This window comes from Lasioglossum baleicum, chromosome 10, assembly GCF_051020765.1.
Source record: "Lasioglossum baleicum chromosome 10, iyLasBale1, whole genome shotgun sequence".
Taxonomy (NCBI): Eukaryota; Metazoa; Arthropoda; class Insecta; order Hymenoptera; family Halictidae; genus Lasioglossum; species Lasioglossum baleicum.
Window position 1 is genome coordinate 12,295,495 of NC_134938.1, and position 14,652 is coordinate 12,310,146.

The following is a 14,652-nucleotide window of genomic DNA, read 5'->3' on the forward strand; positions in this document are numbered from 1 at the left end:
AAATTACATAAAACAAACATTTTTTGGTATCGTATGAGCCCCATTTTACCATTGAACTTTGCCCTTCAGACATTCGACGTATCTTTAAAAACAACAAAGATATTTGAGGTGTCAACGTCAGGTGACTCACCCTGTATGTATGTAGTATTCGACTATAGGTAGGAGAAAATTTAAGGGGTGGTTCTCGACGATAACATAAGATGGAAATGAAGAATAAAAAATTGCGATTTTGGCTTCGTTATGTAGTTATTAACAATTAAAAATCCGCCTAAAATGCGGCAACGCGACCAACAGAGGTGTACGTTGGGTACTACGTCATGGAGGCGCGCGACAGTCACGTATCAAGTGACAGATTTGGTTCTCATTTGGGGCCTGAGGAGGTGAAAATGTTTAATAAATCGTTGGTCGACATTGAAGCTCGTTAAAATCCACAAGGGCATTTCTAATATCCGCCCTATGGGATTATTGAGTCAGGGGATCAATGCCCTTTCACTTTTAAATTGTTCTCATACGTATCCATAAATCCTTAATCTGCACTATAATTGTTTATAATACCGTGCATAATACACTGGAACAAATCACTATAAAATGGTATCCATTGTGTCCATAAATGTTGAATAAAATCCTCACAAATGCAAGTATCCACACAAAAAGGCACATATTAGTGTTTTCATATTAGTGATTTATTCAATGTCGTCCAACGATTTATTAACCATTTGCACCTCGCTGGGGCCCTAAATGAGAAGCAAGGTATGCATCATCCGTCACTTGATACGTGACTGTCGCGCGCCTGTATGACGTACGCAACGTACATCTCTGTCGGTCGCGTTGCCGCATTTTAGGCGGATTTTTAATTGTTACTAACTAAGTAACGAAACCGAAATCACCATTTTTTTATTCTTTATTTTCATCTTATATTATCGTCGAAAACCACCCATATGTACAGTAAGGAGCATAACTGATTCCACACACTTTAAATCAGAATAACTTTTATATGAATGGACCGAACGACTTCAATTTCTCTGTAAGGCTAGACGAATTAGCTTAGTAAATGACGGTTAATAAATAAGTTGAAGAAATGCATTTGGTCGGAATTGTGAAAAACAATATTAAAAATTGATTTTTACTCCTTTTTTTAGGTGACCCAATAAGGAAAATTTTAAAAATGTGTTTTGTCAACTGGTATATATTACATACGCTCCGAAAATTTCATTGAAATTGGTTAATTGGTTTACGAGTTATGAACGATCAAAAGTGGTAAAAGGTCGAAGATCTTAAAAAATCGCAATTGTTACCAATTTTGATCGTTTATAATTCGCAAACCAATGAACTAATTTCAATGAAATTTTCAGAGCGTATATAATTTATACCAGTTGACCATACACATCTTTTAAATTTTCGTTATTGGCCCAGCTAAAAAAGTAAAAATCAATTTTTACTATTGTTTTTCACAATTCCGTCCAAATGCATTTTTCCAACATATATTTTACACATCATTTACTAAACTAATTCTTCTAGCCTTACAGAGAAACTGAAGTCGTTTGGTACATTCATAAAAAAGTTGTTCTGATTTAAACTGTGTGGGATCAGTTATGCTCCTCACTGTATATTCTATCTATTTTCTGATATGACTCTTTTCACTTGAAATGGCCACTCGGTGCACTGTGGTCACAAAACGATTGAAGCACTGCACAATCTATTTCGAAACACGGACCCGAGGATCCGGTAAGACTTATACTTACATGTGCACTAAGTTGATCGATGTATTAATCACCGTCTTCCTGATAATAGCACATGTTTAAGTCAGTGTAATACCCCCGGCACCGGACATGTGTCTCGCAGTCATTACTCCCAGACGTTCGCTAGACAGACTGCATTTTCGTCTCGCCAGACGGACGAAAAGAGTTCGAATTGCAGGGTAGCCTCCCCGGCGAACTTCCAGATTGTCGCGATTAGAACTTCCCATCGGAAAACGCTTTCGTGCGAGATACAGGAATGCGTAATGAAGCCCACGTCCGGCAACGGGTTGCGCCGCAATCTGATAGTTTAGTTGTTGACATAGCCTTGGTCTGCGAGCAATTGAGGACACTGCGTGCAACGTGCTATCCTTTGGAAGTCTCCCAGTAGAAATATCTGGTGAAAAAATTCCTTTTGTCACATTCCAATACAATAATCGTTTGAGAATCAACTGCATATAGTCGATATACGGTACATGTATACAGTAATGTCCCTATTGACGCAAAAGCCTCGGGGGCATTCGGTTGCGTCGATCGTATACGGGTAGCTATTTTTTTACTACGTTTCTTACTACGTTTTTATTAGCTTGCTTTCTTGTTTGTCTGTCTGTTTGTTCGGTACAAATTTTGCAATTGATTTTAAACTAACTTCCCGATGAGCCAGAGACTTGAAATTTTAAACATAGCTCGGAACTAAATGACAATGCAATATTAAAAAAAAATTTTTTAAGTCTATGCGTTCAGGAGATATAAACTATTAAAAATTTAACCGTTACACCTCCTCGCGCGACGCTCGGTAGTACCCACGTTTTTAAAACGGACTAAAAAGTATAAAATAATTTTTCCTAGCCCCATACAGGTTCCTAACCCCGTACAGATAGTCCTGAAAATTTGTGATTGTGAGTTTTTAATAGCTATGAAAATACTTGTAAGATTTAAAACGAAAAACGTGGGGCGCACGCATTAGATAATTGATGCATGAATAGTTCACCTAAATCGCTAACAATTTTATTGCACTGCAAATGATATGAACTGTTGTGCGAGTTTTCTCAACGGCAGCAACTCTCTACACTCCTTACTATGTATTATCTTGCGCCCCACGTTTTTCGTTTTCAATCTTACAAGTATTTTCATAGCTATTCAAAATTCACAATCACAAGTTTTCTCGACTATCTGTACGGGGTTAGGAACCTGTATGGGGCTAGGGAAAAATTATTTTATACTTTTTAGTCCGTTTTAAAAACGTGGTATTTAAAAAAAATTTATTTTTGAGCTTCAGAGACCGAGCCGAACGTAGAGAAGGACAGCGTAAAGCGAAACCACGCGCGGCCTTTGAACTGTGCCGGCGACTGCGAGTCTCCGCGTTCCTTTCTTTCCCATACGCTGTCCTTCCTCGCGCCCGAAACTAAATACAGTTGAAACTATATCGTGTTCGGTCTTTTTTTAATCAGAAAAATGCCACAAATATATTGATGAAAGTTTGATAAAAAAATAAGTAATAATAAAAAAGATTAAATATTGGTGTTACATTGCGAGGACGCACGGGCCTTTGAACTGTGCCGACGACTGCGACTCTCCGCGTTGTATTAGTAATGGTTCACACCGATATACCCGAGCCGAGATCAGATTACTACAGTGGAGGGGATATTTTTTTGCGTCAAGCGTGTACAGCCTTTTTGCGTCAATGGAGACATTACTGTAGTTCTATTGTTGTAACAATTAGACAGCGGATCTTTATGCAAAATTAAAATTTTTTTGCCTGAATCGCAACGAACTGGAGTGAAATAGAAATTTATTTCCTTTTTTAATATGTTTAACATGTCTATAATAATATAACAGTATTTTAATCCGCTGTCTGGTAATGATATTAACATTTTCTAATCGCAGTTTCAGATTTTAGGGTACCAAATGTTTGCTTCCGGTTGCAAGAAAATCCATTACCAGTTCCGCGAATATTAACGTCTTGCTTCCGGAATTGAGTTTCGCGATTATGGCTCGGCAGAATAATTGAAAAGTGCCCAACGCTAGTAGAATTATACGGGAAATGGATTTCGCGATGGGATTTACGAAATACAATTTGATCCTGCTCGGCGTTTGGCCAGATCCTCGAGACACAACGGAACGTTCCCGTCAGATATCGTCTTTCTTGTTCTGGTCGACGGTGTTCATGACGATTATGTTTATCTCCCTACCTCAGATGTCGTATTTGGTTCTGAGGTCGACGAATTTGGACGAGGCGGTCGAGAATCTGTCGATCAACGTGCCAGCCCTCTTCGCGTTGTCCAAGCACGCCTCTCTGCGATATCACAGAAAGAGTAGGCTACATTTTTCTTTCTCAAACAGGGGAGACTAGCCTAATTTAGACCATGTTGAACCACTTTGCATCCTGAGAAAAAAAATATATACAATATTAATAGTGGTACTAATAGATCAATATAAAAACAGTGGTAATCAAACCCATTCAATTTCAAGGTCAAAAGGTCAACGATTATTATACAAATGATAAAAGTGCGAGCGGAACCATCGGTCAAAACTCAATAGTTATCTTTGAAAATATTATGGTGAAGTTATTAATATTATCAACCTGTTTTTATTTATATTATATTTGAATTTCTCAGTCAGAGCTCGTGGAAATTGTAATGATAAAATTATAAATTATGATGTATTTGGTATGTAATCCAGTAGATTTGCACCCGGGGCGACTGCAGATCGAAGTTCCGATCCTGTAAGATCAACGGTTCAGGAGTTATGCTTGCTTAAAGTTGAGCTATCTGCAGTGTTTTTGACAGGTAAGAGCGCCGCCATATTGGTTTGTAGCGACCGTCGCGCGCGCCGCTTACCACTAATTAATTATTCTGCTCAGTAAGCGGCGCGCGACCGTCACTACAAACCAATATGGCAGCGCCCTTACCTGTCAAAAACCCTGCAGATAGCTAAACTTCAAGCAAGCATAATTCCTGAACCATTGATCCTACAGGATCGAAACCTCGATCTGCAGTCGCCCCTGGTACAAATCTACCGGGTTACATACCAAATACGTCATAATTTATAGGCAAAAGGCACAAATTTTGAGTTCGGCAAAGTAAAGAGCAGCCTTCGCATGTGATGAGCAGAATGAAACTCGATAGAATAAAAGTTTGACCTTTTGACCTTGAATTAATTTGTGTACAGCCTGTACATTTTCACACAGGTGACCCCTATCATATTTTCCTAAGAACTTTAACAATCAATTTCACAACTTCAAGAGGTGTTTTTTGACAGCTTCGGCAGCTATAGTGTTGAGCTATTGTCTTTCCAGCACTCTCGCTGCTGCTCGACCAATTGCTGGCCGATTGGTCCGCGCCGCACTCGAAATCGGATCATCGAGTGATGTTGAAGAACGCGAAAATAAGTCGATCTATATCGATCGTGTTGTCCAGCTTCACGTACATAATGTTCGTCGCATTCATGATTCTGCAAATAACGAACAATATGGAGAACACCTCGAGGACCGATTCAGAGGCACTCTTACACCCATCGATCTTTCCCTACGACGCAGAGAAGAGTCCCAACTTGCAGGTCACTTGGATGGGACAGTTCATAGGCATTGCGTCCATGACGCTCTGCTACTCCAGCTTCGACACTTTCCTGGCTGTCCTCGTGCTACATTTGTGCGGCCAATTGTCCATTCTCAGGAACGCTCTTGAAGATCTGGCTAACAGGAACCATCAGACTAAGTTCAGGGAAAGACTCGTTTATATTGTACACAGGCACAACGAGCTGTCGAGGTTTGTACCATTCATTATAGAATTCATTATAGGAAGGTTAAACTTTACTTTGCGGGACCAAAAATGATGGACTTTTTAAAATATAATCCCATAGATTTCGGTGAGAAAATACCGAAAATCCAAGTTTTAACGTTGGGAACTCACTGGGTCAGAAGTTGTGCATGTATAAAGTTGAGGGATTTTAAGGGTTTGGACTGGAAAGAGGCCAACTGGGCACTCACTGTAATTTTTGTACCACTATACGATTATATAAAACAAATTCCAAAATTTGTGGTCCGGTAAGATAAAGCCTCGGTCCTAGACGTTATTTTCTGGAAAGAGTCATTACCTTATTTGTTAATGTAAAAAGGGACAGATGCCAATGAGATAACGATGTCCGATTTTGAGATTTTGTGTTCAAGGTTTGCAGTGACTGTGGAAGAATGCTTCAATCTGATGCTGCTTGTGCAAACGGTGATGATCACGTTGATGTTCTGTATGACTGGATATCGTTTGATAAATGTACGTCTGTGGACACTAGATCGAATTATTGTTTCGCGAAGGAAATGTTGGTTATACAGTTTTCTTGCAGTCCGTAGACCATGAGGAGGAGAAGGTGCCCATTTATGAGATGATCTTTTGTTTCATGCACGTGACTAACTCGATGCTGCACTTCTTTATTTACTGTTACGCTGGGGAGATGCTTGTTCAAGAAGTGAGTAATAGGAATATATTACAATATAGTAAAAAAATACTAGACTATAGTAAAATATACTGGAACATACTTGATTATTAGTTAATCGTAAATGTCTGAACACTTACGGACGTTATGCAAATTCGATGTTCTACCGATACCTTATTTAAAAAATGAATACAGTAAATCTCCTCTATCGACGCAAAATGGTACTACACGATGGATGCACAAAAATATCCCCTCCACTGTTGTGGTAATCTGATCTCGGCTCGGGTATATCGGTGTGAATCACTACTAATGCGACGCGGAGAGTAAATCACAATGTAACACCAATATTTAATCTTTTTTATTATTACTTATTTTTTTATGAAACTTTCACCAATATATTCGTGGCATTTTTCTCGTTAAAATAAGACCAAACACGATATAATTTCAACTGTATTTAGTGGTTTAATTGAAGATGGACGTTTTGGGCGCAAGGAAGGACAGCGTATGGGAAAGAAAGGGACGCGGAGAGTCGCAGTCTCTCTCTTTACACGCGCTGTCCTTCTCTATGTTCGGCTCGGCCTTTGAAGCTCAAAAAAATTTTGTCCCTCTACGATCGATGCAAACGAACTTCCCCGAGGCTGTTGCGTCGATAGGGGATTTACTGTATCACTATTTTTCTATACTATAGAATAACAGTATTTGAACTTTTAGAGCACCGGAATCGCCCAATCGGCGTACGATTGTATTTGGTACGATCTACCCCCGAAACAAGCTACCTTGATGATTATGATAATACATCGGGCAGGAGTATCATTGAAAATTACTGCTGGAAAATTCAGTCCTTTCTCCTTCGAGCTTTTCAACGCTGTGAGTTTCCCACAAATTAATTACAAACATTCCTTACACCAGCGACAATGAAATGATTAAAAAGTGTCATAGCCATTTGGTCATTTGAAGTAACTTTCTCCTTTACGAAAAAATGTGTACCACATATCGTCGGCTGAATGTAATAACTAGGTAACTTACAATTCCTTATTTTAGGTTTTAAGATTATGCTAGGGAGACCGTTATTTTAAACATAATGCCAATATCTGCTTATATTTCTTCATTTTAAGTGGAACAATACATGAAAAAACATAATTTTGCATTAAGAAAAATTTTTTTAAATATAAACAAAATCTGTATTTATTTTTTATCTACTTTGAACACTGCTCACTAGATGTCGTAGATCACTTTCATAGGTTACCAAGTTTTTATATGAAATTCTACTTGATTTCTTCTTTAATACGAAGTAGATAACTCAAAATGTCCAAACTTCAAGGTACCTAGTTATTACATTCAGCCGGCGATATTATTAAGTCAACAGTTACAAGATTTACAAGATTACAATATTTGTTTTCAGGTAATAAAGACTTCCGCCGGATACCTGTCATTTTTATTGGCCATGAAAGATTAATATATAAATACTCTATTGCTTTTCAACGAACGTTTTGATTAAAATAAGGCACCTTGTATATTCGATGCACTCCTTTCAATCCGACATATTATTCGAAGCACAGTCGATTGTCATGTCTACGAACACGCTGTTATTGTCTTAGCTGTTCACAATGTATAACTGTAAGAAACGAGAGTACATGATCGCGGTTCCAAGAACTTACAGTACCTACAGCTCGTAACATATTTCGTGACGACGATCGTTCACAGTCCATCAATTAAGCACGCAAGGGGGATATACTTTCGGAGACTTTTGGGAGACTTCCGGAGCGTCTTCAATAATCGACGAAGTCAAGAGAACCGTCGTACACGAAGTTACAATCGATTGTTAATATTTTCAGGAGAAAACTAGCGAACTTCGCGGAAGGCTCCCTTCTATTTGACTTCGTGCACTTTTCGCAGGGGACGGTGACAAACTTTCTTACGAAGAAAAAAAAAACGAGCATGCGTCCTCCCGATGGACTGCGCAGACCAAGGGACTCGGAAAATTTGTGGTGGTCAGTTTGTCGTGTGGTCTACTAGGGTGCTAATGGATTCCGAACGAGGTACTCCGCATCCTCGTCGAATCTGAATTCGATAAGCCTCGATACCAAACAACAGTTTCACTTAAACGAAATTCTTCATTTAGAAAAACTATTTCAAGGTCGAAAGGTCAACAATTTTTTTTCCGGTTGCTTCGTATTCCATTCATCGCGAGGATCAAAAGTGCAAGAGATATCGTGGGTCAAAGAATTCAGCCATCCTTTCAAAAAATTATGGTAAAGCTTTTCATTATTGAACTGATTTTATTTGTATAACATTTTCAACATATTTCACTCCACTGATAGCACGTGACACATGTAAACTCCATCTATAATATAAATAAAATCAGTTTGTTATCGTTAATAACTTCACCATAATTTTTTTAAGAGAACAATTGTGTTTTGCACTTTTTATCCTTGCGATGAATAGAATACGACGCAGTCAGAAAATTTGTTGACCTTTTATAACGTTTAATTTTTACTGAACAATTTTCTTACTTCTAAAAGACGATATGCAGCTACTCTCGGGAGTTTCTGAAGTAATTGAATATTGACCTTCATTGATCACGGATGTTATAGATCTAAGAGACGCGATCGGATGGAATCGTTTAAATCTGCGTATAGTTGGCATCTGGCCGGAGCCAGTGATGCTACACGAGCGTTTAGCGAATTTCCGAGCTTGCGTATCCGCCGTTTGGATAATGATATTTGTCAACATATGGCAGAGTGTGGATCTATTTATGGTGGGCAACGATATGAGTAAGATCACGTCCATCTTGTCTCTGGCCAACATCCCAGGATACAACTCGGTTTTTAAGTTAGTTTTCGTCTGGTACTACCGAAAAGGTAAGCCCAAAAAAGTGTTTAGCAACATATATAGCGCTATGAATACTTGTTGCAAAAATAGATGCGGTGGAGCCTCGATTATCCAATTCAAACAGTGGCACACGAGGGTTCGTACAAAAGAACAGTTACGTCATTAGAATGCTAAATTCAATTGTTATTGATTTATACAATAAATAGCGTTGCATATGATCGCTTTGGATCAGGTTTGGGCAACTTGCGGCTCGCGAGACGCAGGCAACTCCTTTCAGTGAAGTACAAAGTTGGGGTACCTTGGTCACCCCGCATAATTTCGCAAAACGTATTTTTATGGAAAAGTCCCAGATGCGCAGGGTTTTTGGGGAGGAGCAATTACAGTTGTTCGGTATATTACCCACAAAGGCCAAGGTAGGACTGTAGGACGCACATACGTTCCTGCATTTGGTCGCGTAAATATCTGAATGAATTTTTGATCAGTTACACGATGCAATAAACAAAAATGTAGTTACGTATCAAAAAACATCGATGACCTTGATAACTCCGAAAAAAATGACCTTCGGAAAGAAATATTTGTGTCAAATATTTGGTCCATTGACACCATGCACATTACGTAACAAATATTTTTGCATCACAATAACCTGAAGACATATTTAGGTGTTCTTATTTAAACGGACCTCCCTATATATACATATATACAAGGTGAGGCGCTATCAGAGGTCCGGATAATCGAGATCATACTGTAGTCCCAAAGAATTGTCAAGATTAATTAACGCGTACCATTTTGACCGCATCAGGCTGTACTAATTTCGATTAATGTCTGCAGACCTTCAGCCGGTGATCCAATCATTCTACGACGACTGGTACGCCCCGAAGACCGAGGAGGAGAGAAGAACGATGGTGGACAGCGCGAGGATTTGCAAGCAACTGGCGATCTGGTGCACCGTTCTGACCCAATGCATGTTGTGCGCCTACATCGGCACCAGGTCCTACGCAATAGCCACGTGTGACATAAACACAGAGCCGTCGGATCATTTGACCATTTACCCTGCATACTATCCGCTTGATCTGAGACGGACGACGTTGAGGGTGGTTGTGAATGTGGGCCAAGTGTTCGCTGCCTACTGTTCTGTCATACCCTATACTAGCGTTGACATTTTCATAGCCACATTGGTGTTGCACACGTGCGGACAGTTCACGAATCTGCGCAGGAAACTTGAGAATCTGATGGACGGATCGAATGGGAAAAATGTCAGGGATTCGGACGACATTCAGAAGGAACTGGCTGCTATAGTGAAGCGGCACGAACACTTGATCTGGTGAAGGATGAGGTTCAAGCGGGATCGATTGACTGATCGAGATCTGTCCAGAAAGAGAGATATTTTTATTATACATAAGTCCAATGAAAGTTTCATTATGAAACAGTGTCGCCAGATGAGGGGAGGGGACTCGAATTGAGGGAAATAAGTTACCCTCTCTATGCCGGGGTACCGGAGACGTGAGACAAGACGCTTCACGTGACCGAGCCGTGAAGGAAAGACGTCGTATGATTGGGGCGTGGCGGAAGCGTGTGCGATAGCGTCGTAGAAGGGGACGGTAGAGTGGGGACACAAGTGTTAGTCTGGCGACACTGTAACAAAATATCTCTGCATATAGGACATTGCAAAAAATGTAATGTTCAGGTTCAGGATTTAGAATATTTCCGTAGTATGATCGTTTATCTGTAGTTAAATGCTGTACAGAGTTCTAATTCTCTTCTGGACACAGATTAAGGAGATACGATGCCCACAGCCTCGAACAGACAATCGATCCTTACCGCAACAATAACAAATTAAGTAATTGTTAATAACAGCGACGAATGTTTTACCAAAGGGCTGCTGCCAGGATCGACGAGTGCTTCAGCATACTGCTATTCCTCCAGATGTTGCTCAGCACCGTCGAGATATGTTTCCAAGGATATCTCTTCTTCAATGTAAGTCACCAAAGCGAGAAGCAAATCAAGCGATCTCAAATGTGATTATTTGTTCCGAGGTTGCAGGTGATACTAAAAAACGAGGAGGGCATACTAAATTTCCAGTTTCTCTTTCTCGTGCTGTTCATATCGTTTGTTATAGTGCACATGTTTGTTTATTGCTACGTGGGCGAGATGCTACGTGTGCAAGTGAGTTCAATCTCATTTTTATAGACGGGCTTATACTTGGAAACGGAACATGGTAGATTTGGCAACGCTGATACAGCGTTCTCAAATTCAGTATAGGTTCTGTTCCATGCTAAACCCATCTTCAACGAGTGAAGTATAATCGTACTCACTCGTTTTCTGGAGTCAACGTCGAGCAGATTCCGAATCAGAACACTATGTTGCAGAGCACCGACATGGCCGTGTCCGCCTACGAAGCGAGATGGTACAACGTAGCACCGCCAGAAGCCAAGTGTCTCCAATTCGTCATGCTGAGGTCCACCCGACCGCTCTGCCTGACAGCAGGCAAATTCGGCACGTTCTCCATGGAAATGTTTAGCACCGTAAGTTCCCCACGTCCGCTGTACTATTCCAAGAGCAAAGATGCGGAGGATCTTTTCAACTACAGATCCTGAGGACAGCGATGGGCTACCTGTCGGTCCTCGTCACAGTCTCGACCGTCGACAACTGACCATCTCCGGCGCAACAACGACCTAGAGTCCATAGTTTGAACTAGTACAATACCGTTCACGAAACTTCACCAATTCCCCCCGCACGTATCTACAATGTTAGGTACATCGAAGTTCCTCTAGCCCCACGAAGAGAAAAGACGAATTTCCCCGTGGCAAAAAATTTTGCACGCTTTTTTTCCGTCCGCCCCCGGATAGTTATTAGTCGATATCTAAGCGGTCCATCTGTTTTGTGTCCACGCTCAGACAGTAACGACGAGAAAGAGTTCGAATGATAGGGTGCATTTCCGAGCGAACTTCCACATTGTGGCAATTAGAACTTCCTATCGGAAAGCGTTTTCGTGACAGGTATACGAATGCGTAATGAACGACATGCTCGGCAACGGGCCACGCGCAATCTGCTACTTCAGTCGACGAAGTATCCTCGGACAGTGAACTATTCGAACTTCGAACAAACTGCGGCCATATAAGGAGAACTTCGAAAAATTTTTCATTCGTTGCGTTGTAATCTAGTCTGTGAGATGAACATTCAAAATAAAACATAGTCCATGTGCTATCATAGGTCGATACAGCGTCGTCGTTTTTAATTTTAGTACTCGCGAAAGTTTACATTCTTTTCATCGATGGAATCTAGAAGTCATTTCTAGCCTCGAGTAAGCGGTAAAATTCATTATACAGGATTGGGCAATAGCTTTGTCCACCTTAAATATTTTCATGATATGGTCGAGTTCAAATTTTAAAGATATATTGACCTTCATATGTCCGAAACCTTCTAGTTAACGCTCAACTGGATTATGACGAGTACTAGACCGCGGATCTTTATGCACTTATGGGCTCCGAAAATTTTCAAAATGTGCTGGTGTCTAAAATTTGGCAGAGTCTAATACGATATTGATTTATTTCACACCTGCAAAGCAGACCAAATCTGAAAATAAGATTTTATTCGAATTCGTCTATATATAAAAATTGAAAATTGCTGGAAACATCCACAGTCTACTGAGCACATACGGAAAATTATTACAGTAATATTTCGCTAACTACTAGGACATGCGGAGGTCTAGATCAACAGAGTATTAGTGTCCATTAATCGACGTCGATTTAAATGTGAAAAGGAAAATGGAATTCGCGGTAGGATGGAATCATTTCAACTTGACCCTGCTCGGCGTCTGGCCAGAACCAAGGGAGGTTTCGACTCTATCCCGTCGAGTATCGGCCTTTGTGTTCTAGTTCACGAGCGTCGTCACGTTCACGTTCATCTGCGCACCACAAGCTGCGAATCTGGTTTTGATGTCGACCAGCTTGGACGAGGTGATCGAGAATCTGTCGATCAACGTGCCGGTGGTTTTCGCTTTGACTAAACAGATCGTCCTACGCTATCACAGGAAGGGTAACCACTGTGGATCATTTTCATTTCAACTGGCAAAGTTATCACTAGACTGCCGAATGTTATGACAAATATTCATGAAACACAAAAAGGTCTGATTTCTGAGGTCATTTGAAGGCACTTTTTCCTCTTCGAAAATGTTCTACGTGGCTTCGTTCAGGAGTTATACAAGAAATACGTGGACCAATTCGGGCGTGGCTACAGTGAACGGACTCCGCCCCAGCGACAGGGTCTGCTGAGAGGAGCGTTGCTGTTGGCCGAGCGGCCAGTAGGCGCTTGTTCTGATTGGTCCGTGTTTTTCGTTAATAACTGCTCAACAAAGCCGCGTAGACAATTATTGCAAAGGAAAAAGTTACTTCACATGACCTCAGGAATCACCCCTTTCAAGGAAGTACATCATTTCTTGCATTACTCCCGACTTATTTAAATTATTAGATTAGTAGATACAGTGCCATGAATTTAAGTTAAATATATTATAAGAGTGAGTTGCTTCCAATTTGTGCAATCACCATTGCCTTTAACTTACCATTTGGTCAAGCAGTTATCCTTCCAGCCCTGACGTTCTTGGTCAAAGAGATTTTGACCGACTGGTCGCAGCCACTTTCGGAATCAGACCGTCAGACAATGTTGAAGAATGCCAAGCTGAGCCGAATGATCTCCGTCGTTTGCTCCATCCTAACGTATTTAATGTTTTTCGCGTTCATATTGCTGCAAATATGGAACAACGCGCAAAGTGCTTCCGAGGTTGATTTAGGAGGCCTTTTGCACCCAGCTACCTTCCCCTACGACACCAAAAAGAGTCCTAACTTCGAGATCACCTGGGTAGCACAGCTCATCGGTAGCGCGCTCACGGCGATCTCTTTTTCTTGCTTCGACACGTTCCTGGCTGTTCTCGTGTTGCACTTGTGCGGGCAATTGTCTGTTCTTAGGGCGGCTATTGAGCACATTACTGAAACGAGTAGTCCAGGCGTGGAGTTTAACGAGAGACTCGGCTACATCGTCTGCAGGCACAATCAACTGTCGAGGTACTCTACGTTTATGCTGGAATCGGTTAAACTTCACCTAAGGGGACCAAAAATAATGGACTTTTTAACATATAATCCCGTAGATTTTGCTGAGAAAATGCCGGAAATCCAAGGTTTAACGTTATGATTACAATAGTTCAAAAGCTATGCGTGTTTCAAGTTGAAATATTTTAAGCGTTGTTGATAGATATCAGCGCCGCCATGTTGGTATGTATTTATCGTTGCGCGTCTGATCCTGTGGATTACTAACGTTAATACTCGGATTTTCGGTATGTTCTCATCCAAAATTTATGGTCCTGTAAGGTAAAGTTTAGCCCATGAATCGAATTAATGTACAGGAAATGATTTTACGTGAAATGCTCGATGCGGCCCCCTTCTTTTGAATATTCTTTTAAGAGTTACAATTCTGATGTGATTTTAATTCAAGGTTCGCCGTGATTGTGGAAGATTGTTTTAATCGGACATTGCTCGTGCAAATCCTGATCTGCACCGCGATGCTCTGTCTCACTGGATACCGTCTGTTGACCGTACGTTCACGACAAATTACGTTAATAATCGTTTCACCGAAGAATATTTGTTGCACGATTTTCTTGTAGTCT

General features: G+C 40.6%; 1 protein-coding gene across 1 annotated transcript; it reads left to right on the forward strand.

Annotated features, from left to right (window-relative positions):
- Nucleotides 1-4,885: 4,885 nt before the first annotated feature.
- Nucleotides 4,886-14,649, forward strand: LOC143212564 (uncharacterized). Its single transcript, XM_076431474.1, has 15 exons — nt 4,886-5,503; nt 5,905-6,004; nt 6,075-6,197; nt 6,876-7,031; nt 7,486-7,566; nt 7,763-7,823; nt 7,869-7,963; nt 8,181-8,416; nt 8,736-9,025; nt 9,825-10,317; nt 10,871-10,970; nt 11,037-11,159; nt 11,363-11,516; nt 13,747-14,053; nt 14,481-14,649. Exons 1-15 carry the CDS (start codon nt 5,106-5,108, stop codon nt 14,647-14,649), a joined length of 2,886 nt encoding a protein of 961 aa, XP_076287589.1. The 5' UTR covers nt 4,886-5,105.
- The last annotated feature ends 3 nt before the right edge of the window (nt 14,650-14,652 follow it).